This window comes from Ascidia mentula, chromosome 1 (assembly GCF_947561715.1).
Source record: "Ascidia mentula chromosome 1, kaAscMent1.1, whole genome shotgun sequence".
Taxonomy (NCBI): Eukaryota; Metazoa; Chordata; class Ascidiacea; order Phlebobranchia; family Ascidiidae; genus Ascidia; species Ascidia mentula.
This window is the reverse complement of record NC_138566.1, coordinates 18,849,601-18,872,930: the sequence shown is the minus strand read 5'-3', so window position 1 is coordinate 18,872,930 and position 23,330 is coordinate 18,849,601. Positions and strand designations below refer to the sequence as shown.

Genomic DNA, 23,330 nt, shown 5'->3' with positions numbered 1-23,330 from the left:
ATTACTACCGAGCTTTTACAAAATACAGGTTTTCAAAGATTGATCAAACCAATGTCCAAAGTTTGGTTGATGAATGGAATAGAGATGGTGATTTGGATGACAAGATTTATTTTCGTCCATATGTTGCCGGCAATGAACCCGATGTTGTTGGTGATGGGGAATCAGTACCAGTAATTAAATCAGAAAAAACTCTGTTGTTTGTTCACCAGTTTGCCTGGCAGCGCAATTTACTAATTCGATATGGGCAAGATATTTGTTTACTGGATGCTACCTACAAAACATCCAAATATGCTCTTCCACTATTTTTTCTTTGTGTGAAATCAAATGTTGGTTACCAAGTTGTGGCCAGCTTTATTACACAAAATGAGCGACAAATGGACATTGAGGAGGCATTGTCCATTTTAAAAACTTGGGCACCTTCTTGGAAACCAAACTATTTTATGGTTGACAAATGTGAAGCAGAAATACATGCGATTGAAAGTGTCTTTGCAGGTTTGTGCATTGCATGTTTAGATAAATATGTATACTAAACAAGCGTGCTTACAGATACAAATGTCCTTATTTGTGATTTCCATCGAGAACAGGCATGGGAACGATGGGTAAGAAAGTCTGACAATAATGTTGGCCAAGATAAGGATGAAGTGCTTTCACTAATGAGAAATGTAGCAAGTGCTGAATGTGAAGAGAGCTACGAAAAAGCATTGTGGCTCTTGCAGTCAAGTACACATTGGAAAAATAATTTAAAACTGCAGAAGTACTTCACTAATATTTGGCTAAAAGAAAAAAAGGTATGTGGCAACAAGCAGAATAAATGTAAAATAAACCTAAAACATATTTTAGCGATGGTTGTGGTTGCATCGAGCCGATCAGTTGAAGGTTCTCATTCGCACAAACAATGGTGTGGAGAGACAAAATCGTGTTTTGAAAGAATGTCATGTTAGATTTAGGACCGACAAGTCCCTGTCTGGCCTAATTACTATTTTACACAAGGAATTTCTGCCAAACGGTTGGAACAAGTAAGTTATTGTGTTTTAGTACTAAACCTAAGTCACAAGACTGATTTTGTAGATACAAACAAGAAAATTTACGGTCATCAAGCAATTACAGAAGTTACAACAAAAACATTCCCACCTATCTACAAAATCGACCAAAGAAGGTGGTGCAACATTGTATTAAACGTATAGGAGAGTCTGTGAATGTTGAGGAAAGTAAAATTTGTAGAATAGGAGACAATGTGTTTACTGTGGTGAGCAGTTCCACATGTGAAGTGTACAATGTAAAACTGGGTAGTGGTAGTGAATTTCCAAAATGCACATGCATTGATTTTACACTACATTTTTTACCATGCAAGCACATGTTTGCAGTTTTTAACAAGTTTTCAGATGTTGGTTGGTATAGCCTACCTGAGTGGTACCACAGCTCAGTGTACATGGTTTTGGATCCTGCTGTTGTGGACCAAATCTCTCCGGAAACTGGTTCCCATGATATGCATGTTAAAGAAATTGTTGACTCACCAACAACATTAAAAGTACCCGCTGTCAACAGCCCTACTTCGCAAGTTGATTCTGAAAACAACAAGAAAATTGATGACCCTAAAAGTTACGAACAAACACATAGAAAATTTGTTGACCTGATAAAATCTTTGTCAGATGTGTCATATGACGTGACTTCAGAGCAAGTATTGGAAAAAGGATGTTCAGATGTTCAAGCAATTATTGACGAGTTTTCTAAGGCATGTTCCATTGATGCTGGCTTGAGAATAACACAATCATCAAAACTGACATCCTTAAGAAGAAAAAGGAAAGTACCGATACCTTCACAAAGTTCTCATGATGAACTGCCGCGTAAGCGACCCAAACCAAATCCATTTGCCTCTCGTGTGGGAAAGTATGCAAATATGATGCAACCGTTGCACCAAGTTAGCACACTCTTTCCTGTGTGTAATCAGGACAAAAAGAAAAAACAAAAAAACAGTGAAAGTTTTACATTTCAGTCCTCATTTTGCAATTCACCTATGATGAAGGAGCCTCAGTGTCCTGAAACCAGTGGGAATAAGAGCATAACTGGCTTTATTAAAAATTATAATCCAATGAAGAAGCCTTTGAAAAACGGACCTCATTCAAGCTCATTTTTAGAATTGAAATCGCTTGATGATGCATTGCCTGCACATGAAGTGTGTGTTTTGCAAAAGCATGACAATCGATTTAATGTAGGTTGGCTGTACGATGAAATTATCAACAGTTACCTATGGCAATTAACTTGCATGTATAAACACACCATGTATGTCTGTTCAACTGTAGCTCAAGCATTGCAAAGAAGAGTTTCAATTAAAAAGATTTGGGAGGGTATTAAATTACAGCAAAAAAAGGTTATTTTCATTCCCTGGAACCCTGATGGTTGTCACTGGATACTACTAGTGGTTGATATTCAAAGGAGAACACTGCTTTACATTAATCCAATGACAATGCCTTGCAAGGATGACCATTATGTTTCCACTGCAAAAAAGATGGTTAATTATCTTTTAGCTGTCAAGTTTGGTTGGAATATTGCTTCTGTGGTGACTCCTGAAAGAGAACAGCAGCCAGATGGATCTAGTTGTGGAGTTTTGATTTGTATGTATGCAAAACGGCTAGCAACAGGACAATGCTTACAACAAAATGGTTCTGTTCAAAGTTATAGATTGCAAATCCTAAACTGTATTGCTGGCAAATGTCTTGATAATACAACAAAGAAAGGCATTTGTAAATCATGCAAAGATGAAGGTGTTGACTCTTCAGAAGTTGTTTGGATTGAATGCACTCGATGCAAACAATGGTTTCACATAAAGTGTATTGATTATTCACTAGAATATGCGAAGGACGATAAATACTTTGTTTGTCCAGTGTAAATATCATTTTTTTTATAAATACATCAATTATTGTGCAAGGGCAATGGCCTATTGAACACAAGTGTGGTCAACCAACCAAATAAGTCTGAAAAGGCTCAACGTTCTGCACAGGGTTTGAGTTTCTGATTAAAATTAAACTCCCCTTATGTATGAATGTGGTTGACCGTTAACGCTTTGTGTGGTTGCCGATTAGCCTATTCGCTTTTAAACGCAATTATGTGAACAAACTGGTCATTGAATACCCAGTTTGATATGGCTACTGGCGAGGCTTCTGGGTTATCAAAAATGCCCAACGACCACATGCAGGATGGCTCCCTTAGCCGTGGTTGGAAATCCTGTGCAAACATCGACTAACTAACACTAACATATTGTTTAATAGTTGCAAATCACAACCCATAAGTAAATCATATCTGATTTATTGATGTTTTTTTCTGTAAAACAATAAAAAAATGTGAGAACTTTTCCAATAAAAAACACAAAAACTTCGCAGAATGTTTGTTGCACTTACAGTTGTCTGATCATCCTCCTACAAAATACAGAAAATATTAGTCAGCAGAATTATTTGACAGAAATTTGACATACTTCTGCACATTCAGCAGAAACTCCTGGCTTATTATCTACAATATTAACACAGTTGGATATGTTTAACAGTATTGCTTACGGATGCAAAGCTCATAGTGTATGCATACTGAGAAATACACATTCTATACTTACAGGTCTTGTTGCATCTTTCTAGAAATAAAAGGAAATCTTATATACTACGCTACAATAACAGGAAAGAATATTCACTCACATTTGCTCCTTTCTCTGCCTGACTCTAAAACAGAAACAAACTGATTAGTATTTATAAACCAATAGCTTAGTATGCTACAATAACAGGAAAGAATATTCACTCACATTTGCTCCTTTCTCTGTCTGACTCTAAAACAGAAACAAAACTGATTAGTATTTATAAACCAATAGCTTAGTATGCTACAATAATAGGAAAGAATATTCACTCACACTTGCTCCTTTCTCTGTCTGACTCTAAAACAGAAACAAAACTGATTAGTATTTATAAACCAATAGCTTAGTATGCTACAATAATAGGAAAGAATATTCACTCACACTTGCTCCTTTCTCTGTCTGACTCTAAAACAGAAACAAAACTGATTAGTATTTATAAACCAATAGCTTAGTACGCTACAATAATAGGAAAGAATATTCACTCACACTTGCTCCTTTCTCTGTCTGACTCTAAAACAGAAACAAAACTGATTAGTATTTATAAACCAATAGCTTAGTATGCTACAATAATAGGAAAGAATATTCACTCACACTTGCTCCTTTCTCTGTCTGACTCTAAAACAGAAACAAAACTGATTAGTATTTATAAACCAATAGCTTAGTATGCTACAATAATAGGAAAGAATATTCACTCACACTTGCTCCTTTCTCTGCCTGACTCTAAAACAGAAACAAACTGATTAGTATTTATAAACCAATAGCTTAGTATGCTACAATAATAGGAAAGAATATTCACTCACACTTGCTCCTTTCTCTGTCTGCCTCTAAAACAGAAACAAAACTGATTAGTAGTTATTAGCCAATAGCACACTACATAGACTTACAATAACCAGAATTAAATAGTGTTTATGCACGTACTAAATAGTGTTATATATAAGTATAAAGATTAGTATTTTTACATGTCTCTTCCAGAAAATTTCTTCTGGGACCCATCTGTAAAAAATTAAATGAGATAAAATTCTTTACTTGTCAACTTATTTTATATGACAGTAATGACACCACTTACTCCGATGTTTTGGGGATCTTGTTTTCACTAAATTAAAAAAAGTGTGTTGGTTGGCAAAAACTTGATTCAACTGTGATTAATTTAGTAACAATACTTTGTTTACGATCTCAGTTGGCTCCCAATATTTCTGGATGTAATGCACTTGCAAACACTCATGGCATTTGCGACACACAATTTCAAAATCTATCAGGGCAATTACATTATTGGTCACAGAATTGGCTTGTTCATTGACAGCATTTCTTCCAAAAAATTCATTTTTGAGCATAACTTGCACAGTTTAAGAACCCAACAACAAGACCAACACTTTTCTACTTGTTTTTAATGGGCATCATAAAGATTTGGTTAATAAACGCAACATGTATAACAAGTATCTTACGATTGCAGCCGGCAAAATTCCTCCTTTTCGAGGAATCTATAAAATATATTATAAAATAACTTTATCTTGTGCATGAGGTTTTAAATTTTATCTGGTGCACTCAACAATTACCCAATGCACATCTTTGCATTCAGGGGTGTTACTATCGGACACTGACACCATGTATTAGTGTCATAACAATAGCCGTCCAAAATTTTAGTATAAAGAAGTGTTATTCTTACCTTTTTCGCGTTGCAAATTTCTGTGAACATAAAATTATGTCAAACGTATATTTTTTCAACAAAAAATATGCAAGTAATTCTCCACCTACCTTTTTGGGTTGTTGCTGGTGGTGGTGATGGTGGTGGTGGTTAACCACCACCGATTGAACGGAATTAAAGTTAAACTCCATTTCTAAATTAACAAAAGCATTATTAAATAAAGAATACTAACAACGTACAGTTATACAAATAACTTTTCTTATGAAACCACACAAACGCAATCGCACGCTGCAAAAAAGGACCTTGTTCACGTGATTTCTTTCCCGCCGTTCATTCCGTGATATCCCTACATGAGACCTACAAGGTATTACTGTTATTTCGGCATCAGATGCTAGTTCGGCAAATGATTAAAAATTAATTGATATTTAAATAATGCTACCAAATTAATTTGACAGGTGTTTGTTTACACTTTCCCAAAACCAATATACCCCATATTTGTACGATTTCTATGACCACAATTGCCGACCTAGCTGTGGGGTGGTTCTTTAGCATCTACCCAAAAGTATGTTAAAAACTTTGCCGGATATTTTGCATTGATGAAGAGATTTGGTGCTGAGATGGAAAAATAACTGCAGTCAACGGCAAAATATGCTTTTATTTGGACGATAGCCGTAGTTTTTTAATAAAGTCACTAAAAAGTGCGGCCATAATGATAATATGATGACTTCCAGTTGCTTGAGTTTCGACTAAGATAAAAGAATAAATAAATGCACAAAATCAACGCACCATCGTATTCATAATAAAATTAATAAATCTTTATTTCCGACTGAATATAAAAATAAGCTTGCTAAGTTCTGAATGAAGCCACTTAAAACCGCAGCTTTTACCTTAGATTATGGAAGTATCAATTTTACCTGACGAGAAAGTTGAATATTTTGGTTGTTGTAACATGTGCAAGGTGAGCATTTCTTGCCTCACATCCACGTTCAGCTTGTCTGTATGACGTAACAATGTCGTACACAATAAGATATTTGTATTGTTGAAATATATTCCACGTAGACCCTTGTTGAAGGAAAGCAAACACCAGAACACAATACCACCAATGCATTCCTGCTATGATTGACATCAACTAATTTGCAGAGCAGTAATTCTAAAACTTTTCGTCAACTTAATCCTGTAAGGATATATTTCTGCGCCTGTTCCCCAAAGGCCGAACGTTTTTATCCCCACAAAAACTAGACAGTGGAAGTGAATAAGAGAAGCGAAAACCATGAGGCATCTTCCGGGTTGACAAAGTCCACAAGAATTAAATAAAACAATGAAAACCAAACGTAGTCTATATGGGTTGTGAAAGTAGATGCCACCGTTGTTTGGTCTTGGAGTGGTCCAAGCACTTGCATATTATTATCGCATTCTCATAATTAGTTTTAATGTGTAAAACGTTTGCACGACTCACAGTTGTTCTACTCAACATTATGTGACGCGAAACAGGTTTTGGTGTTCTGCGCGTTTTCACAACTAACTAAAATTTATGTAGTTATAAGTGCTGTAAATCATATGAACATAAATTAAAAGCGCTTGCAAGCGTGTGACTTCAAACATTTACACCTGAATTAAGGCCATTTGTTGACCTAAGCAGGGACCACAAGGTTAGTTATTAGGCTATCTTACCTATTGATGCGGTTACAGTTTTGCTTGTAGATGTCGTTGATGGCTCTGATAAAAAAATAAAAACATTTACATGCGCAAAAGAGCCATAATAATCAATGAGAGCTGCAGACAGGGTGCAGCTAGTTTGGTACCCAACATATCGACGATTGACCGAAAGGTACCACAAAGTGGAAATCTGTGAGTCTACCAGCTAGCACAGTGCCACATCAACAGCTGCACTGATGAGACCTCTTACAGGTCGAAACAGTGCGTGTATACACCCTGTCTGCAGCTCTCAGAAACATTTACGTTTGACATGCATCAATAATTTTGTGTGTTTAATGTTTATTGGTTAAAACAAATTTTAAATTAATTTACCTAAAAAAATCAAATATTACTTGCTCATCACTCAAGCATGGCCGGAGGGTATTCCCCTCCGGCAAGACTTTAGTATTGTTTACATAAATGCTGCAAAAAATGAAAGCAGTTGTAAACGAAAAGGTTTGCAAATAAATGGCCGACGTTTTATTGCACTTCTGTAATTTTTAACATTTAAAGCCTTGAACGCTGGAAATTAGGTTTGTTCCTGAATTAAACCAAACAAGTAGACTAAACTATTTTGTTTTGCGAACACATTACATATCTACAACTTATAATAACTGTTGGTATTCCATTCACTGTCAGTTTAACTTTTTGTCTTCATCATGAAGCGAACACAAGAAGAAATAAACTTGCACAACCAGAAAGTAATGAATTTTTTGAACAAGTAGGTTTAATTGATATTGATTTACTAAAGTAAAACTTTTGATATTTTAGTGACAGAAAAGAAACAAAACGATTTTGCAACAGAACGCTTTGTTCCCAAGGAGAAAACTATTCAATACATGATGCTGTTGTTTGTTCTATGTCAGATTATTTTGCTGCTTTACTTGGTGTTGAGGTAAGTGTTTGTTATGTAGAAATATAATGAATCTTAAGTTTTGCCTTTTTAATTGTCACCTGTCTGTAATTACATAGTTAAGATATGATCTTTAAATAACAAATCATTTCAGTAACATTTATTTTGTATTGTATTGTCACATTAATGATATTTTTTGTCAATAATAACAAGATTGTTATGTAACTCAAATTTATTGGTTAGTGTGCCGTATTTTTTATCTCAAACAGTCACTGTGTTTAACAGTATATTCACTGTCTTGGCGGCGAAAACTAGTCAACTATAAGAATGTCAAACAACATGTACTATCATCAAAGATATATTCATCGACTTGAGAGCACAGATACATGTATAGATACATATGCGTACATGCAAATGTGTATATGCAAATGCGTACATGCAAATGTGTACATGCAAATCTGCACATGCGTTTTCTATAAGAAACAGAAAAAGAATTACTATCTAAAAAACACTGAAGTAATGAGACGCCATTGTAAACACTCGACGAATACTTGTGACTTTGCAGAAACTTCACTGATGTATATATTTCTGAACCAATATGGTTGTGACTTTTCCATAGTTCTTGAGATCAGATTGTGTTGTGATTTGTTAACTTTGTTTTCTTTTAGATGAGCGAAAAATACAGCGATTTCATCAAGGTTGACAATATTCCACCAAAAAGACTGGAAAGTGTATTGGATTATATTTACACTGGTGATATTGAAGTAACAGAGAAAAATGTGTTGGAATTGTTGGAAGATGCTGATTATACACAGATGGAAGGTATGTAAACATTGCAAGTTTTAATCTTCACTGGTTTTAATGTGTTAAAAATGATTATTCTAATATATACATTCCACATGTATGTCATTATTTGTGCCAACCACGACAATTTCCCAATTATTAGGTGTAATAAATATTTTTGTGTTTAACTATTGTCACTATGCTACAGGAATACTAATATTTTTGTACTGAGTGCTACTTTTTCCCATAAACCTGGGAAAAAACAAATTATTTGTAATTAATAGAGAAGTGAGACAGACAACACTGTGTTTTATTCACACTTTCAGAGTTGAAGTCATTTTGTTGTCGAGTCATCCTTAAAATGATTTCAACCGACAACTGTTTGAAGCTAAGAGCTTATGCTACTCGATACAATCTTGCTGATGTGAAAAAGAAAACAAACCAAATGATTGTTGATAACATTGCAACAGTTGTACAACATGATGATTTCTTGCAACTTGATGTAGGTGATGTGTCTGCAATCATCAAGCAGAAAAACAAAAGGGTAATTATGATTCATTTTCTTTATGTTTTTTTCGTGTATATATATATAGTTTATTTGTTTATCTACGCAAGTTGTCGGGCTTAAAAGTTGGGTAAGCACATCATCATTTCCCCATCCACAGCTGTCGGTTCTAAATGTTGTTTGTTCTTATTCAGTCTCACAGCAGTAGAAATGTATTTCAGTGATAATTGCAGTCATAATTCAACATGCGTTTTACACAACATAGGCTGTAACTTTACAAGAAATAGTGTATATCTTTGCTGTATATCTGAGTTGGTTTATTGGCATGCCACTGCATCGCAACTTGCAATGATGTCGTATTTGCAACAAACATTCTTTGGAGATTATGTCAAAGGGCCGAGATTATGGCAAAAGGATTTTGAACTGTTTGTTTTTAACAACCTTATGTCAAAACATCAATACCAAATTTTTGTCCTAAACGCATTTGTTTCAAGTTATTTTGGAAGTGATTAAACTTTCTGTTTGACATTTTGCCTTTCTGTTCATGTTCTTGATTTTAATTTATTTTTTAATGCAGACACTCATGACATTATTTTCTTTATGATTTGTTTGCAAAGTAACTTGCTTTGTTATTAAATTTTATTTTTTGAATGTAGATGGAAGAATCTGTTTTTACTGGAATGGTTCAATGGGTCAATTTCAATCCTTCCCATCGAGAGGATTTGTTTGTGAATCTTTTCTCACAACTTGATCTTTCATCTATTTCCACTCAGTTTGTTGCAACCACAGTTAAAAATGAAGTAAATTGGTTTAAATTGATTTCCTTGCAATAAACTGAAATATTTTATTATTTTTCAGCCTCTTGTGAGAAGTAATTTTGAATGTTGTCGTGCAGTCATGGATGTTTTATCAACGAACTTTGAAAAACCAGGAACCATTCGAAAAGCAACTTCTGTTAAAAGAGGTGCAAGATTTGGTTATTTAATGTCACTTTCACAGCAATATGTTACATCCACCATATTTACACCTACCTTGTAGCATTTGTACTCCTGTAACTTTAAGCTCCATTTCATTTCCCACCTAACATTTACAAATGCAATCTAATATTGGAAATATGTGTTCTGAAAACAGATTTCACTTCAAGACCACATCCACAAAAATGTTATTTTTTATAATTAAATCTTGAACTGTAGTCAATTTAACACAAATACCAACTTTTTTTGAATTCAATGTTCGTATTTTATTCAATGTTCGTATTTTCAAAGTAACAACTTTGCCTGAATCTAAAAAACTTTGAATACCATAGGAATATATTTTTCACAAACGAAAACCATAGCAAGCAATATTTTTGTTTCAGATTTGTCAGGATTTCTTCTCATTGGTGGATATAAATCAAAACGAGATTGTGTGAAATGGAATGTTACCACAAAACAACATGAACATTACCCAGTATGTGCATTGCTTACTGTCATATGGTTTTGCTTATTTAACTGATTTTCCTATGTTATTAAAGTATTTTGCTTGATGCACTTTGTTCTTTTTATTTACGAGTAATAAAAAAATTGACGTAAAGTTAGCAAAACAGCAAATGACAAGTAATAATCATTATTTACTGCAAAACTTTTTGTGACAATTTAATGGAAAAATCACAAGCACGACGAACACAACTTAAACCATTGCTGTTCTATTATCTTTACCATATAAGCCACTGATTTGTTTCTTTATTAAATTTTGTCACTGGAAAATAATTGATGCAAATGTACCCAGGGCAAATATTAACATGTAAACATCTCAGTCTTAGCAAAATATGTTCCAGCAAAATCCTTGAGTTTTTCATGTTTTCTGGGTATTTTAATTGTTTTAGGATAGATATTTCTGTTATTTAATGAAACATATCACTTTGTCTTAATTTGTTATTAATCATCATCCAAAGTTGTTTAGAAAATGATCACAAACAGACTGAGCTCAACTTCAGCCAAATTTTGTGAAAATGTTTATGTAATGGGTGGAGATGGTCCAACACAAAGTTGTGAGATGTTGAATTTGGAGGAAAGTAAAAACTGGGTACAAATTGCTGATTTGTTGGATGGTAGACGTTGGGCTGCATCTGCTGTTGTTGGAGGTTGGTCTTGTTATTTCAGAAAGTGTTGTCACTAAACTAGCCAACACGCAAAAGTGTTTTGTAAAAAATTGATTTTCGTTCTTCACTAGTGTGCGTTTGTGTGGTGTATGACTATCTTCTTGACTAGCACCCAAATCAGCCTTATTATGTTGGAAAAAGTTGACCTTTTTTTAATATATCACTAACACTGATTTGCAAGTGGTTTAAAAAAAAATTTTCAACATTCTTTTCAAAAACATGCAACAAATATTCCTTGAATACCTCTGTTATCAACAGTTATCACTTTTATGGACAACCTTGTTTTCACTAATTACAAACAAATTTAGATGACGTGTATCTCATGGGGGGTCTTGGAAACCAAGGAACATGTTCATCAACTTTGTGTTATTCTGTACAAGAAGACAGATGGAGAAGTGGTTTCGACATGTTACAGCCAAGATATTTACATGGGATGGCTTCAATTGACAGTAAGAATATTTCCGGTGTATATTTTTGTGAAGATTATTCTCATTACTGGATTGAGGTCTAAACAATTGACATGCATCTAAAACAACGACATAAATACCCAGAAACTACAAATTTAAATAATCAGTAAATTTAAACGTTTTTACCCCAACAATATTCACTATTGGACATAAAAATGTTGTGAAACGCCGACTTTAAACTTAACAGAAATGCAGGAAATATTCCATCTTATTTTGATAGTTCTTTATTGCATGAATATTAACCATAATATTGATTACTTTCAATAAAACCTCGATTAAAAGATGATCGCTTATTTGTACGTTAAGAAACGCAGAGCTTACCTCATTGCTTGTTACGTAACATTACAACATAATCGTAATATGACGTCACAATATATATTAACACAAGCGATTTGGAAATTTCTTCAGATGTTTTGTTTTCTGTGGGTGGATTTGATGAAGGCAGCCAACGCTTACAATCATGTGAATTCCGCGATGTTCGTGTTGGAACCTCCACAAGAATCACTTCTCTCAATGAAGCAAGAAGTCATTTAGCATGTGAAGAAATTGAAGGGAAGATCTATGCAATTGGTTAGTGATGAAAAGTTAAGCAATAAAATTAACAGTAAGTGATTTTTTAAGGAAATTTTATAAAATACAAATTCATATTCGTCACCAGTAAATGTATCACGCGATACATATAATGGAGTTTCGTGAAAATAATCTCAACCTTAAAAACTAGTAGATATAACTGTAAAGTATTAACCTAAAAATCAATAAAAAGTTTTACTTTAAACCTGACAGGAGGTGTTGGTGTTCGTGACCTGCGAACAGTTGAAGAATACGAACCTAGAGTCAACAAATGGAAATATGTTTCTCCACTCATAAATCCTCGTTCCTTTCACTCTGCTTGTGTTATTGATGGGAGGATTTATGTTGTGGGTGGATTGGGGTAGGAATTGCTTTTATGACGTCACTATAGTCCACTGTTTCCCGTTTTATGTGAAAATGTAAATGTTGACTAACTGGGACAAGTGGGATATACGATGTTATACTTGATTAACAACATTCATAAAGTGTTTATTAAGATTAAACTTAAAACACTTTGCTTTACACAAGGTTGTATGTGTGGTTTGGTTTAGTGGTGTAGGGGTCTGCGGGTATACGTTGGTTTGTTTTTGTTAACTTATAAAATTATTTTTGATAAAAATGTTGTAGAAAAACTTACCTTTGTTTGTTGTGTCTCTGATTCATGAAACTGTATAATGTTTGTTTTGTAGAATGACATCAGTTGAAGTTTACGATCCAACCTCAGATGTCTGGACACATGCTTTTGATCTTGACAAACCAGTTGACTGGGTGACTGTTGTTGCTGTTTGATATGTTTCCATATTTGGGTGTAGTTGATATTTAACTGAGATTGCTCACGGTCAAAGATGCTCAAATAAAAGTTTTGTCTAAAATATCGTTTTATGCAACTTAACCAATTGTTTTCTATTTTTGCAACGGTGTCTGAATTATTTCATATCATGTATATGTGTATGAAAACCGGTGTATTTTGTGATAATAACAGTTATTTGCAAAAATAGCCATCATTTCTTTTGTGGATTTCCAGTGTGATTCTGCGATTTTCCAATACGAATATATAAATACCAATACTACAATAGGTGAGGTTGTACATTATGTTCAATGCTTGTATGCCTTTTGCGAATCTTGTTTTCACATGTGAATTATCAAGTGTTACTCCTCGCTATATAACGTCCAAAGCAGTCGGTTGCAATCGATCACCTCCCAGTGCAACTAGCTGTGATCCTGTGGCAGGCTGTGATTCTCTGTGAGGAAATCACTTTCACATGGGCGCCCGACTCGATAACCCTTATGGTTTTACCGGTGTTCAAACTATTTTGTGTTTCATGTTCATGTATGTTGTAAAGTGAAAATAAAAATTATATGATTTTGGACTCGCTTAACAGCTGTAGATGAAATTGGCCCTCGGTTGGACATTGTTTAATTGTCTGCGACAACAAATTACTTTAGTTGGTGTATATAGTGAAGCAACAAGCCTCTGATTTTCGTCAGCAAATTTTATTTTGGAAAATCGATTTCGCTTATGTAGGTTACCATAATCATCGTCAGTTTCTCAAAGCTTAAACTGTGAACTTCATCGACCAAGTGTCAGATTCTTCTACATCTATTAAGCAAGTCCGACTTTAGATTATGCATGTGTGTCATGAGCTGAAAAAGTTTTTCGAACCCCTGACAGAGAGAATATGTACTTGTGATTCCGTTGTAAACAACCAGTATTCGTGGTGTTGGAACGGAAGAAGACCGAGCTGTGTAGTGAAGTTTGTAACGTATGATTGTATTGCCAGCAACGCCAAAGACAGGAGAAAAAACTCGTTGCGGTGAAAATAAACGTGGACTCCGTCTCATATTCCAGGCTAATGCCGACAATTTGTACCAATATAGCAAAATTCTTGTCAAAAAAGACAAGACAACGTTCTCCCATTTATCCATACGTGTTTTCCACATTCTTGTCTGGGAATCCTTAAAACGTTTAAGGTTATGTTACGTTATGTAAAACCCCTGGTTTAAAGTTATTTATCTTCTCACATCAAACACAGTTATCATAAATAAACACAAAAACAATATTCAAAATTAGCCAACAAAATGTTTTCGCCAAAACCAAATCACGGTTAAATATTCCGAAAACAAACATAGCAACAGACAGTGAGGCCTGTGTTTAACCGACCGCCCGATTTGGTTTGAACAACATACAGGTTAGCTGTTATGCAAAAGTAGAACTAAGAAGCGCAAGTGAAAATGTGTAAATTATATTTGAGAACTTGTCATCTTGTGAGGGTTCGATTCGATATCTCCCAAACCATTGTCCTGCGCAGTAGAGGCATATTGGATAGCCTACCTGCTTTTTGGAATGGAAATATATTTGTACACGATAATAGCCATGGATTGATGTTAAATATTTGATCAATCCTGTTTGTTTATTTAAAGAAATGGAACAAAAATACACGGTTAAAATGCAACAAGCTAAATATGTTCAAAACAAACTAGACACCCTCTATAATCTTACAAAAGCCAACCTGTGGCGAACTGCTGATGGCTTTCCAATCAATCACCACGTAACTGTTTTTCTTCTTGTCCAAATGTTCGCTCGCTAAATAATCTTTTAGTATTGAAAGACATTCAGTGTTTGAACCTCCCATCGAGTCGTAATAACGAAGTTCCTTACACCGGAAATCTGCCACCTTTAAATTATGAGCTACTGTGTGGGTTAGAATGCAGGCAAGGCAAAGGTTTACCAGTTTATAACAAATATAATATACTATATGTGCAAAAAAAGCCATAATATTGCAAAGCTGCAGACAGGGTGTGTACACGCACTGTTTCGACCTGTAAGGTCTCATCAGTGCAGCTGTTGAGTGGCACTATGCTAGCTTTCACACTAGCAGGCACACTAGTCTCCACTTTGTGGTACCTTTCGGTCAACGTCGATCTGCAGGGTACCCTATACTAGGTACCGAACAACAGAGACGACGAACCACTGTGGAGCGCACTATGGCCAAACGGAACTGCTTGGTAACCGATAGTGCAAAAGGCAAAAAACACCAATGTAATATATGTGCAAAAAAAGCCATAATATTGTAAAGCTGCAGACAGGGTGTGTACACGCACTGTTTCGACCTGTAAGGTCTCATCAGTGCAGCTGTTGAGTGGCACTGTGCTAGCTTTCACACTAGCAGGCACACTAGTCTCCACTTTGTGGTACCTTTCGGTCAACGTCGATCTGCAGGGTACCCTATACTAGGTACCGAACAACAGAGACGACGAACCACTGTGGAGCGCACTATGGCCAAACGGAACTGCTTGGTAACCGATAGTGCAAAAGGCAAAAAACACCAATGTGATATATGTGCAAAAAAAGCCATAATATTGCAAAGCTGCAGACAGGGTGTGTACACGCACTGTTTCGACCTGTAAGGTCTCATCAGTGCAGCTGTTGAGTGGCACTGTGCTAGCTTTCACACTAGCAGGCACACTAGTCTCCACTTTGTGGTACCTTTCGGTCAACGTCGATTTTTGCACATATATTACATTGGTGTTTTTTGCCTTTTGCACTATCGGTTACCAAGCAGTTCCGTTTGGCCATAGTGCGCTCCACAGTGGTTCGTCGTCTCTGTTGTTCGGTACCTAGTATAGGGTACCCTGCAGATCGACGTTGACCGAAAGGTACCACAAAGTGGAGACTAGTGTGCCTGCTAGTGTGAAAGCTAGCACAGTGCCACTCAACAGCTGCACTGATGAGACCTTACAGGTCGAAACAGTGCGTGTACACACCCTGTCTGCTGCAGCTTTGCAATATTATGGCTTTTTTTGCACATATATTACATTGGTGTTTTTTGCCTTTTGCACTATCGGTTACCAAGCAGTTCCGTTTGGCCATAGTGCGCTCCACAGTGGTTCGTCGTCTCTGTTGTTCGGTACCTAGTATAGGGTACCCTGCAGATCGACGTTGACCGAAAGGTACCACAAAGTGGAGACTAGTGTGCCTGCTAGTGTGAAAGCTAGCACAGTGCCACTCAACAGCTGCACTGATGAGACCTTACAGGTCGAAACAGTGCGTGTACACACCCTGTCTGCAGCTTTGCTATAATATACTAAATATAATACACTACGTTAACAGGCTTCACAGTCAAGGCATTGTAGCCAAGCTGGATCATCCACAAGTCGGAGCGAGATCTGAAAAATCAAGGTTTGAACTCATGACCCTGGGCTAAGCAGGCTCAAAGCTCTACCAACAGAGCTACAGGAGCTCAGTGGTTTCACGGGGGTATATTGTGGCCAAGGTACACTGGTGCGCAAGCGCAAAACTTGCCAGGCGACCTTCATATACTTATAGGGGATCTCCTGCCTTGCTATGCGAAAGCATGGTATTACTTCTGCGTTGTGTAATGCACTACCATATATGTTGCTCTAAAAAATCTCATTGCATAAACAAAGTTGTAACCAAATATCAGTTTGTCAAGCTCTATTAAGTTGAAAGCCACCGATTAGTTGCAAGTTATCTATGATCTGGGACGTCAGGCAGGCCAGTTGTAAGTAACTGTGGAGTTTACTACGCCATTTTAAATCGATGATGGCATAAGTTTTTGTCTAAACGTCTTGTAAATCAATGAAATATGTCAATGTTTTCAACACAATGGGCCAGTTTGTTTATTCTCAGAATTATGAGTAAATCTGTTGTTTGTGTTCCTAGCTAGAAAGGTTTTGGTGACTTCTGATCCGCGTAAAACAGTACAGACAGTGGATTTATACAGTGGACATATAACAACACATTGAGTTAATCCGCACTAAATTACAACACATAAATTACTGCCAACGTCCAATGTACGCCTAAATGAATAGGAAACAGAACAAGGGACTTCGAAAAGATGTAAACTTTTTTCGACCATCTTCTCACAGACTTGTAACCTTGCTTGGTCAACTTGGGGTAGAAAAACGTGTTCTTAGTGCCGAAAAATTGTATTGTGTTTTGCTCGGTAGGGATTGGTATATATTGTTCTTATCTGTTCCATATCACAATGTTATTTAATGAAGACTATTCAGAGTAACTGTGCAGTCTATTGCGAAGATTTTTAATATAGAAGACACTTTTTATTATAACACGACTTGCTTTTTCGCCAGGTAACACAGTATTAGAAACTGGTTTTGCAGTGACACGCAAACATAACAAGGCACGTGTGACAACAACGTCCTTACGTTTCAGAGGAAAAGTTAAAAATGCGCTTCAGGACATTTACGGTTGTTTTGTGTTCAAATTCAAAGTCACAATAATAGATTTTCTAAAGGAATTAATAACATGTGCGCTACAGACCATTTATAATTGTTGTTTTTCAGACGTTTTCCACATCATTTTATGGTTGTTGTTTAGGCATACTATGAAGGAGCTGATGACGCCCATAGGCGTCGATTCCTATCTCCCAGAGAAGGCCAGCAAATAACCTGCAAAATATCCAGGTTAGGCTGCCTACCCTGGATTTTGAAAGTCTCCGTCGTTCTTAAAGCTGATATACCAACCATTAGCTCGCATCGTGCTATAGTTAAATGCACTCTTTGTGTTCCACTGTTTAAATTTGTGGGGTGCATTTGTCTAATCGTCACGGATTGGAAAGGTTTATTCATTAAGGTGATGTGGCACAGCAGCTTCGGATTCCGGAATTGATTTGTCGAATTGGCAATCATTTTCAATATATATCGTGTCTTTCGACGCGTACCACCTAGTTAAGTGCTACAAAGTAACAAGAGATTGAAGTAACAAACATTTTGAGATCACTGACGATTTTTTAAATTCGAACTATATTCGCTAATTACGGAAAAGTGCTCGTGTAACACCTGGAATGCCGCCGCGTGGATTGGTATGCGTACCACAGGTTGGGAAACACTGCTGGAGTGCTTGATAGTATTATTGTTTTGCTCACGCCCTGTACAAGATCGGTAATACATTCGGAAATTACCAACGACGACCAAGACAACCTTAAAAACCAAACACGAATAGATGATTTTTAGCCGAACCGAATTTAGACGATTCCGTACATCACTAAAAAGCACTAAACCTAAAAATTGACTCGGCACTCGCAGGACCAGTCCAATACGAATATGTCTGAAAACCTATTGGCCGAATAATGATTTTACTTGGCCTAACCTGCAAACTTAAAAAATATCGGATTTTTTCCCAAATAAAGTATGTTTGCAAAGATAGTGCTTTTTGGTGTGCATATTGCCATTACGGAAGGTACTGTGGTCGCCAGGCCAGCATCTGTCGTCTTTGGTTAACATACCAATTATTTGAGGTCATTCAAAAATAATTAACGTTATTTTTGCATATATGGAAATAATTTAGCGAGGATAATTCATTCGTTTGTTGTAAACTGCGTTTATGAAGTTGGAAACAAATATTGCTCCACAGTGGTCCATAAATCAAACCTATTAGCTATACTGAGAATTGCATTATGCCTGGTAGCAACAAAAGCACATAAGGCGTATAGTTCTCTTGCACATTACAGATTTAAACACAGGGCATAGTTAGCTTCAACGCGGAAAGAGTTTGTTGTCTACTGTACAAATATTCAGTAGAGTAACTTGATCCCATACCCGGGAGTGTAAACCAGTCCTAAGTCAATAGTAACATGATCGGAATATGTTTTCCAATGTGTCGCCGCATTCATGAACATAGCACATAAATACCGGATAGAAGCACTCCACGGAAACAAACGAGAAAGACATCGAAAAGCACAAACAGACAGAGGCGACAAAGCTTTTGAACTTTTCTCCAAATACATTTGATAAAACTTACGCTAGTATTTGTCGCAAACATGTGCAAGTTATGTGGCATGTCGGTAAAAAACATGTTTGTGAAAAGCCAGAAAGCAATTATTCACAATAAAAAGAGGGGAAACTATTCCTGCCCATGGTTTGTTGTCACTTCTTTGCTACAGACGCAAGTCAGCACCATAATTGAAAAAGCAATTGCAAACACGACAAAAATCAATTGGTAACTTCGTTCGAATGCAAACGATACCACGATCCCAGCAACCGCCAGAAGAAGAATAAATATGCACAGAACCAAGGTTTTCGAATGTTTGATGAACCAATCTACAATCAAGTGCATGTGCGTCAGTATCGCCCTTGTAAAGCAACACAAGTATTTACTCTTATGCAGTCCTATATATTTATGCTTAGCAAAATGCTTCAACTTACCAATGAGTGACTTGTACGCAACCATTCTTGTCTTGGAATTACTCTCAGCACTCAGTAAGTGGTTGCAGGTCAATGTTAACTGTAGAAAGAAATCACTGCCGACTAGAATTCTTTATGCTTGTGAGTGCACAACCAAAGTATGTTTCGGGTTTCACGCTTGATTGAATTTGGTGCCGTCCTCGGCCACGAAGGGTTTGCAAAAAACCTTCGCTTTCATCCGACAAACTGCTGATCGTAAGTAAATTTACTTTACGAAACACGGTGATGACAATGATTTTAAAGTAATTGTTTTTTTAATTTGAATGTTTCCAACTAATATAATGCCAAGAACACATAATAAATGCCAAGAACACAATAAACTAAGCTAAAGGCTTTCCAACAAAAATGAGTGAAAAAAATATTTGACTTCATATTGACGTGTATCAAGTTTGTACTTTTAAATTGCAGAACGCAATGTTTAAATAACTGTAGTTATTGCGTTTTCCCATCGCCTATACGTGTGCTATGAGTTACATGGCGATAAAAGTTATTGCAGTCAAATAATCACCACCGATGGTTTTCGGAACTTTGCGCGCTCTTCACAACATAACTCTCTTCGCTTTCTTCTTTTAGGGACAGTCTAGCTTATCGGACGTAACGTAGTATAGCTGCAGATTTCATGTTACAGCTACGATTGCTGAAACTGATTTGAAATCTCTTGGAGTCTAACATTGTTGTGTTTTTTTGCGTGTTGCAATGTTTGGAAGTCGAAATTGTGTACCTGAGGCTGCCTCGGATAAAATAGTCAGGAGGTCAGTTAAGAAAATGTTTTGTTAATCGTTGCTCCCTAGTATTGCATACTAAAAGTTTTGTTTTGTAGGCAGCAGACACTTGTTCAAGCAGAAGGAACCCAATACAACCTCTTGGACCTACTAAAAAAGTAAAGTTGTCACATCGTGTAGCGTTTCACGTCACGTAGCACAGATATTTGCTACTTAACAGTTACACGGTCTCGCGTTTTGTCATATGTAACGCAACTGGTTGTTATTATGTTATCGAATATAGCAAACCTAATCATGTTTCTAAATTTGCATACTTAATGGGTTGTGGTTTCTTGATTCTGCTTTAGAATGTTGTCTATGTAGAAGTTTCAAGTGTGCGTAATTTATTAATTTTTTTACTTTTCACTTAGTGACAGAAACGCGGCAAACAATCTCTGCGATCTCACAATTTCTCTCGATTCGACAAACTGTGGATTAAGATCAGGATCTTCAAAGGCGCATAAATGTCTTTTGGGTACAACGACTGACCACTTCCGTAACATTCTAGAAAAGGTGAGTTGCCTTTTAAAAGGACACACATTTGTATATTTTGGAATACAGATGAATTTATGTAGTCAGAAAGCAAAAACGCAATTTCCCTTCCTTCGGGAACGTATCGCGAGGTATCGGGTTTGTAAGCAATTTGTACAAAGGAAAGCCAGAGAAAATGCCCCTTTCCGGGCCAAACACCATCATAGAAACAGGTAAAGTCGAATTAAAACTGAACCAACTGCGTTTATACTGCGACATTTTTCAAAGGGATCGAGTTGCAAAACACAACTTACAAAACTGAATTGGAATATTTTGTTCGTCAACGACTGAACAGGTGAGCCACAATTGAACAAATAGTAAGTTACAAAGGAATTGCTCAGTCTTTTCAAAAAGGACGTAAGGTTTGCGTGAGTGTTTACTTTTACATTGTACGTGAGGTCAGTATTTTTATTAGATTGAACCAAGCGCCAAATGCAAGTCAATAAGGAAGCACAATATAATGATAAAAGTTTTTTTTTTAACCTGTGAATAAACTTTCGGCAGGGATAGGTTGGGAAACAGGCTGCATTGTGACGCAATAATATCCACCGATACAAGGGATTTCACCATTCACAAATGCGTAGTCGCTGTCCATTCAAGAGTTTTTCCAAAAAGTGTTTACCACGGAGGTAAGAGAAAAGTAACCCCGCACAATTCGACCTATCAATTTATTTACTGTTACCACCTTAAAGTAACGTATACGAAATTTACTGCACCTTTATGTAGATGGAAGAAAAGTACACTAATGTGTGTCGAATGACTGGAATTAAGGACGATATGATGTCGTTAGTGCTCGATTTCATTTATACGAAGGAAATGTGGGTGGAAGACAGTCAGTTTCTTGATCTCCTTCCCACAGCTGATTATTTGTGCATACCAAGCTTACAAGGTAAAGTTACGTCACAAATTGTTGTAAATATGTTTTTGAACTTGTGTTTGATTTAGCACTTAAAAGTCAAATCGCAAGAAGCATGATCAGTTTGGTGTCGAACAAAAACAGAGTGGAAATGTGGCTCTTCGGTCAAAAATATGAAGAAGAATCTTTAAAGCGAACAGCTGAAGAAAAAATACGGAGCCGGTATAGAAATTCGGCAATTTCAACAGACGAAGTTGTTAAAGTTGAGAAAGCTTATATTGAAGAGTTCATGAAACTTATACAGGTATACCGATAATCCTGTATATTGTGTTGCATTCAAAAAAGAACACTTTGTAACATTGTATTATTTGTTGCACATTCTGCTGCCGTTTTTGCCAAAACTTGTATCGTTGATATTTTAACCGGCAACCGCTTAAATTTGTGCAGTTACATGCATTGCACTTATAACGTAACTCTATGCTGCTTCGGTCACAGAGAGGTATTTCAGCTGATGAATTTATGGAACTCATAATCCAATGGGCCAAATACAATGTGGAGAATAGAAAAGGAAAGTTTGATTCGTTACTTGGAATGATTGAAGATTCATTTACTGACACGTCGTTGAGAAGGCTGCAAAGAGAAGAAGTAAGCAGTCAATCTTTAAAACTAAAGTATAAGAAATCTAAATAAATCAAACTGATATCAGTAAAGTCCACTTATTGTGTTTATGATTTTGTTAAAGAATCTCGTCCTTAGCAGCAAGAAAGCATCCAAAATTGTCATATCCTTTCTTAGTCCGTATTTGCCGCACCAGGATGCAGGTTGGAGTTTTTGGTATTATATTCCAATTGTTGAGGAAATAGTGTAAGTTTCAGATATTTCGAATTATAGATTTTTAAGATGTTCTAGAATTAGTCCAGAATAGGTTCATAACTTCCTTTGTTTTGATCAGAATTGGACCTGGGGAGTGTGTATGTAGTTGATGAAAACTATTCCATACGCAAGTGCGACTTATCTTCGTTTACTCGACCGAAGCCCAAAGCCAACAACTTTGAAATTCCCCGTTGCGAGGTAAAATCAGGTGGTGATATTATGTAATTCTCTAGATATGTGCGAGTAAAGTTTTAAAGCGAGAAGGAAAACAGGCATTATTCAGAGGTAACATATGCAACACGGCAGAAAAACGTAAAAGTAGGAATATAATAAATTGTTACTGATGCTGCCAGGCATATTTTATTGCTTAATACAGCTCTTCTGGCAAACTTTATTGTATTTACGTTTCTCGACGTCAAATGTGTCCACTGTGCTAAACTTAGATACTTCCTCCTGATGAAGGCTGTTGCATAATAGCCGAAACGTCGAGAAACGTAAATACAATAAAGTTTGCCAGAAGAGCAGTATTCAGCAGTAGGAATATAATGTTTTCTGTGTTAGCTACCTAATAAATCGAGATGTCTTTTGTGAATTTTTTCGGTACCTTTCTGGTTGTTGGGTTCAGCCTAATGAAGTTTCTCGACAAGTTTTTCATCAGATGCCTGTGCAAACAACGACTGTCTTCAATCAACAACTTGGACTAGTCGACTTCGCTTGTGTTTTCGCTTTCGAAAAGCTGTATATTTTGGGTGGACGCAACTTGGACGCAAACCCCATTTATTCGACAAACCAAGTGTTATCATACAATGGCCTTTGG

At 36.3% G+C, this 23,330-nt stretch overlaps 3 protein-coding genes across 4 annotated transcripts; 2 read left to right on the top strand and 1 right to left on the bottom strand.

Moving 5' to 3' along the window:
- Positions 1-3,676: 3,676 nt before the first annotated feature.
- LOC145888924 (uncharacterized) lies at positions 3,677-6,452 on the bottom strand. The gene is made up of 9 exons (XM_082979797.1): positions 6,170-6,452; positions 5,558-5,612; positions 5,366-5,448; positions 5,277-5,296; positions 5,056-5,091; positions 4,680-4,706; positions 4,573-4,606; positions 4,414-4,437; positions 3,677-3,704 (listed from the first exon to the last, which is right to left on the bottom strand). Exons 1-9 carry the CDS (start codon positions 6,379-6,381, stop codon positions 3,677-3,679), a joined length of 519 nt encoding a protein of 172 aa, XP_082835923.1. The 5' UTR covers positions 6,382-6,452.
- Positions 6,453-7,431: 979 nt separating this feature from the next.
- On the top strand, positions 7,432-13,592 carry LOC145906602 (kelch-like protein 7). 2 transcript variants are annotated; one of them, XM_082994069.1, is made up of 12 exons: positions 7,432-7,651; positions 7,722-7,845; positions 8,472-8,625; positions 8,913-9,130; positions 9,748-9,891; positions 9,950-10,055; positions 10,449-10,540; positions 11,033-11,213; positions 11,540-11,680; positions 12,107-12,268; positions 12,482-12,629; positions 12,958-13,592. In XM_082994069.1, the coding sequence occupies exons 2-12, from the start codon at positions 7,810-7,812 to the stop codon at positions 13,055-13,057; spliced, it is 1,482 nt and encodes a 493-aa protein (XP_082850195.1). In that variant the 5' UTR covers positions 7,432-7,651; positions 7,722-7,809; the 3' UTR covers positions 13,058-13,592. The 2 variants fall into 2 exon arrangements, with proteins under 2 accessions (XP_082850195.1, XP_082850188.1); XM_082994062.1 differs by having other exon boundaries at positions 7,432-7,671.
- A 6,486-nt stretch (positions 13,593-20,078) lies between these two features.
- LOC145914262 (uncharacterized) lies at positions 20,079-21,413 on the top strand. The gene is made up of 6 exons (XM_083002070.1): positions 20,079-20,244; positions 20,313-20,372; positions 20,625-20,766; positions 20,829-20,957; positions 21,013-21,079; positions 21,289-21,413. Exons 1-4 carry the CDS (start codon positions 20,189-20,191, stop codon positions 20,889-20,891), a joined length of 321 nt encoding a protein of 106 aa, XP_082858196.1. The 5' UTR covers positions 20,079-20,188; the 3' UTR covers positions 20,892-20,957; positions 21,013-21,079; positions 21,289-21,413.
- Positions 21,414-23,330: the final 1,917 nt, after the last annotated feature.

Coding starts and splice junctions, on each gene's coding strand:
- LOC145888924 (XM_082979797.1), bottom strand. CDS start 6,381: ATGTCAATCATAGCAGGAATGCATTGGTGGTATTGTGTTCTGGTGTTT. Junction 5,092..5,276: donor AAATTTGCAACGCGAAAAAG/GTAAGAATAACA, acceptor TATATTTTATAG/ATTCCTCGAAAAGGAGGAAT. Junction 4,707..5,055: donor GAATTTTGCCGGCTGCAATC/GTAAGATACTTG, acceptor TTTTTAATTTAG/TGAAAACAAGATCCCCAAAA.
- LOC145906602 (XM_082994062.1), top strand. CDS start 7,610: ATGAAGCGAACACAAGAAGAAATAAACTTGCACAACCAGAAAGTAATG. Junction 10,056..10,448: donor AGCAACTTCTGTTAAAAGAG/GTGCAAGATTTG, acceptor TTTTTGTTTCAG/ATTTGTCAGGATTTCTTCTC. Junction 10,541..11,032: donor AACAACATGAACATTACCCA/GTATGTGCATTG, acceptor AAAGTTGTTTAG/AAAATGATCACAAACAGACT.
- LOC145914262 (XM_083002070.1), top strand. CDS start 20,189: ATGTTTGGAAGTCGAAATTGTGTACCTGAGGCTGCCTCGGATAAAATA. Junction 20,245..20,312: donor TCGGATAAAATAGTCAGGAG/GTCAGTTAAGAA, acceptor TTTGTTTTGTAG/GCAGCAGACACTTGTTCAAG. Junction 20,373..20,624: donor CTCTTGGACCTACTAAAAAA/GTAAAGTTGTCA, acceptor CTTTTCACTTAG/TGACAGAAACGCGGCAAACA.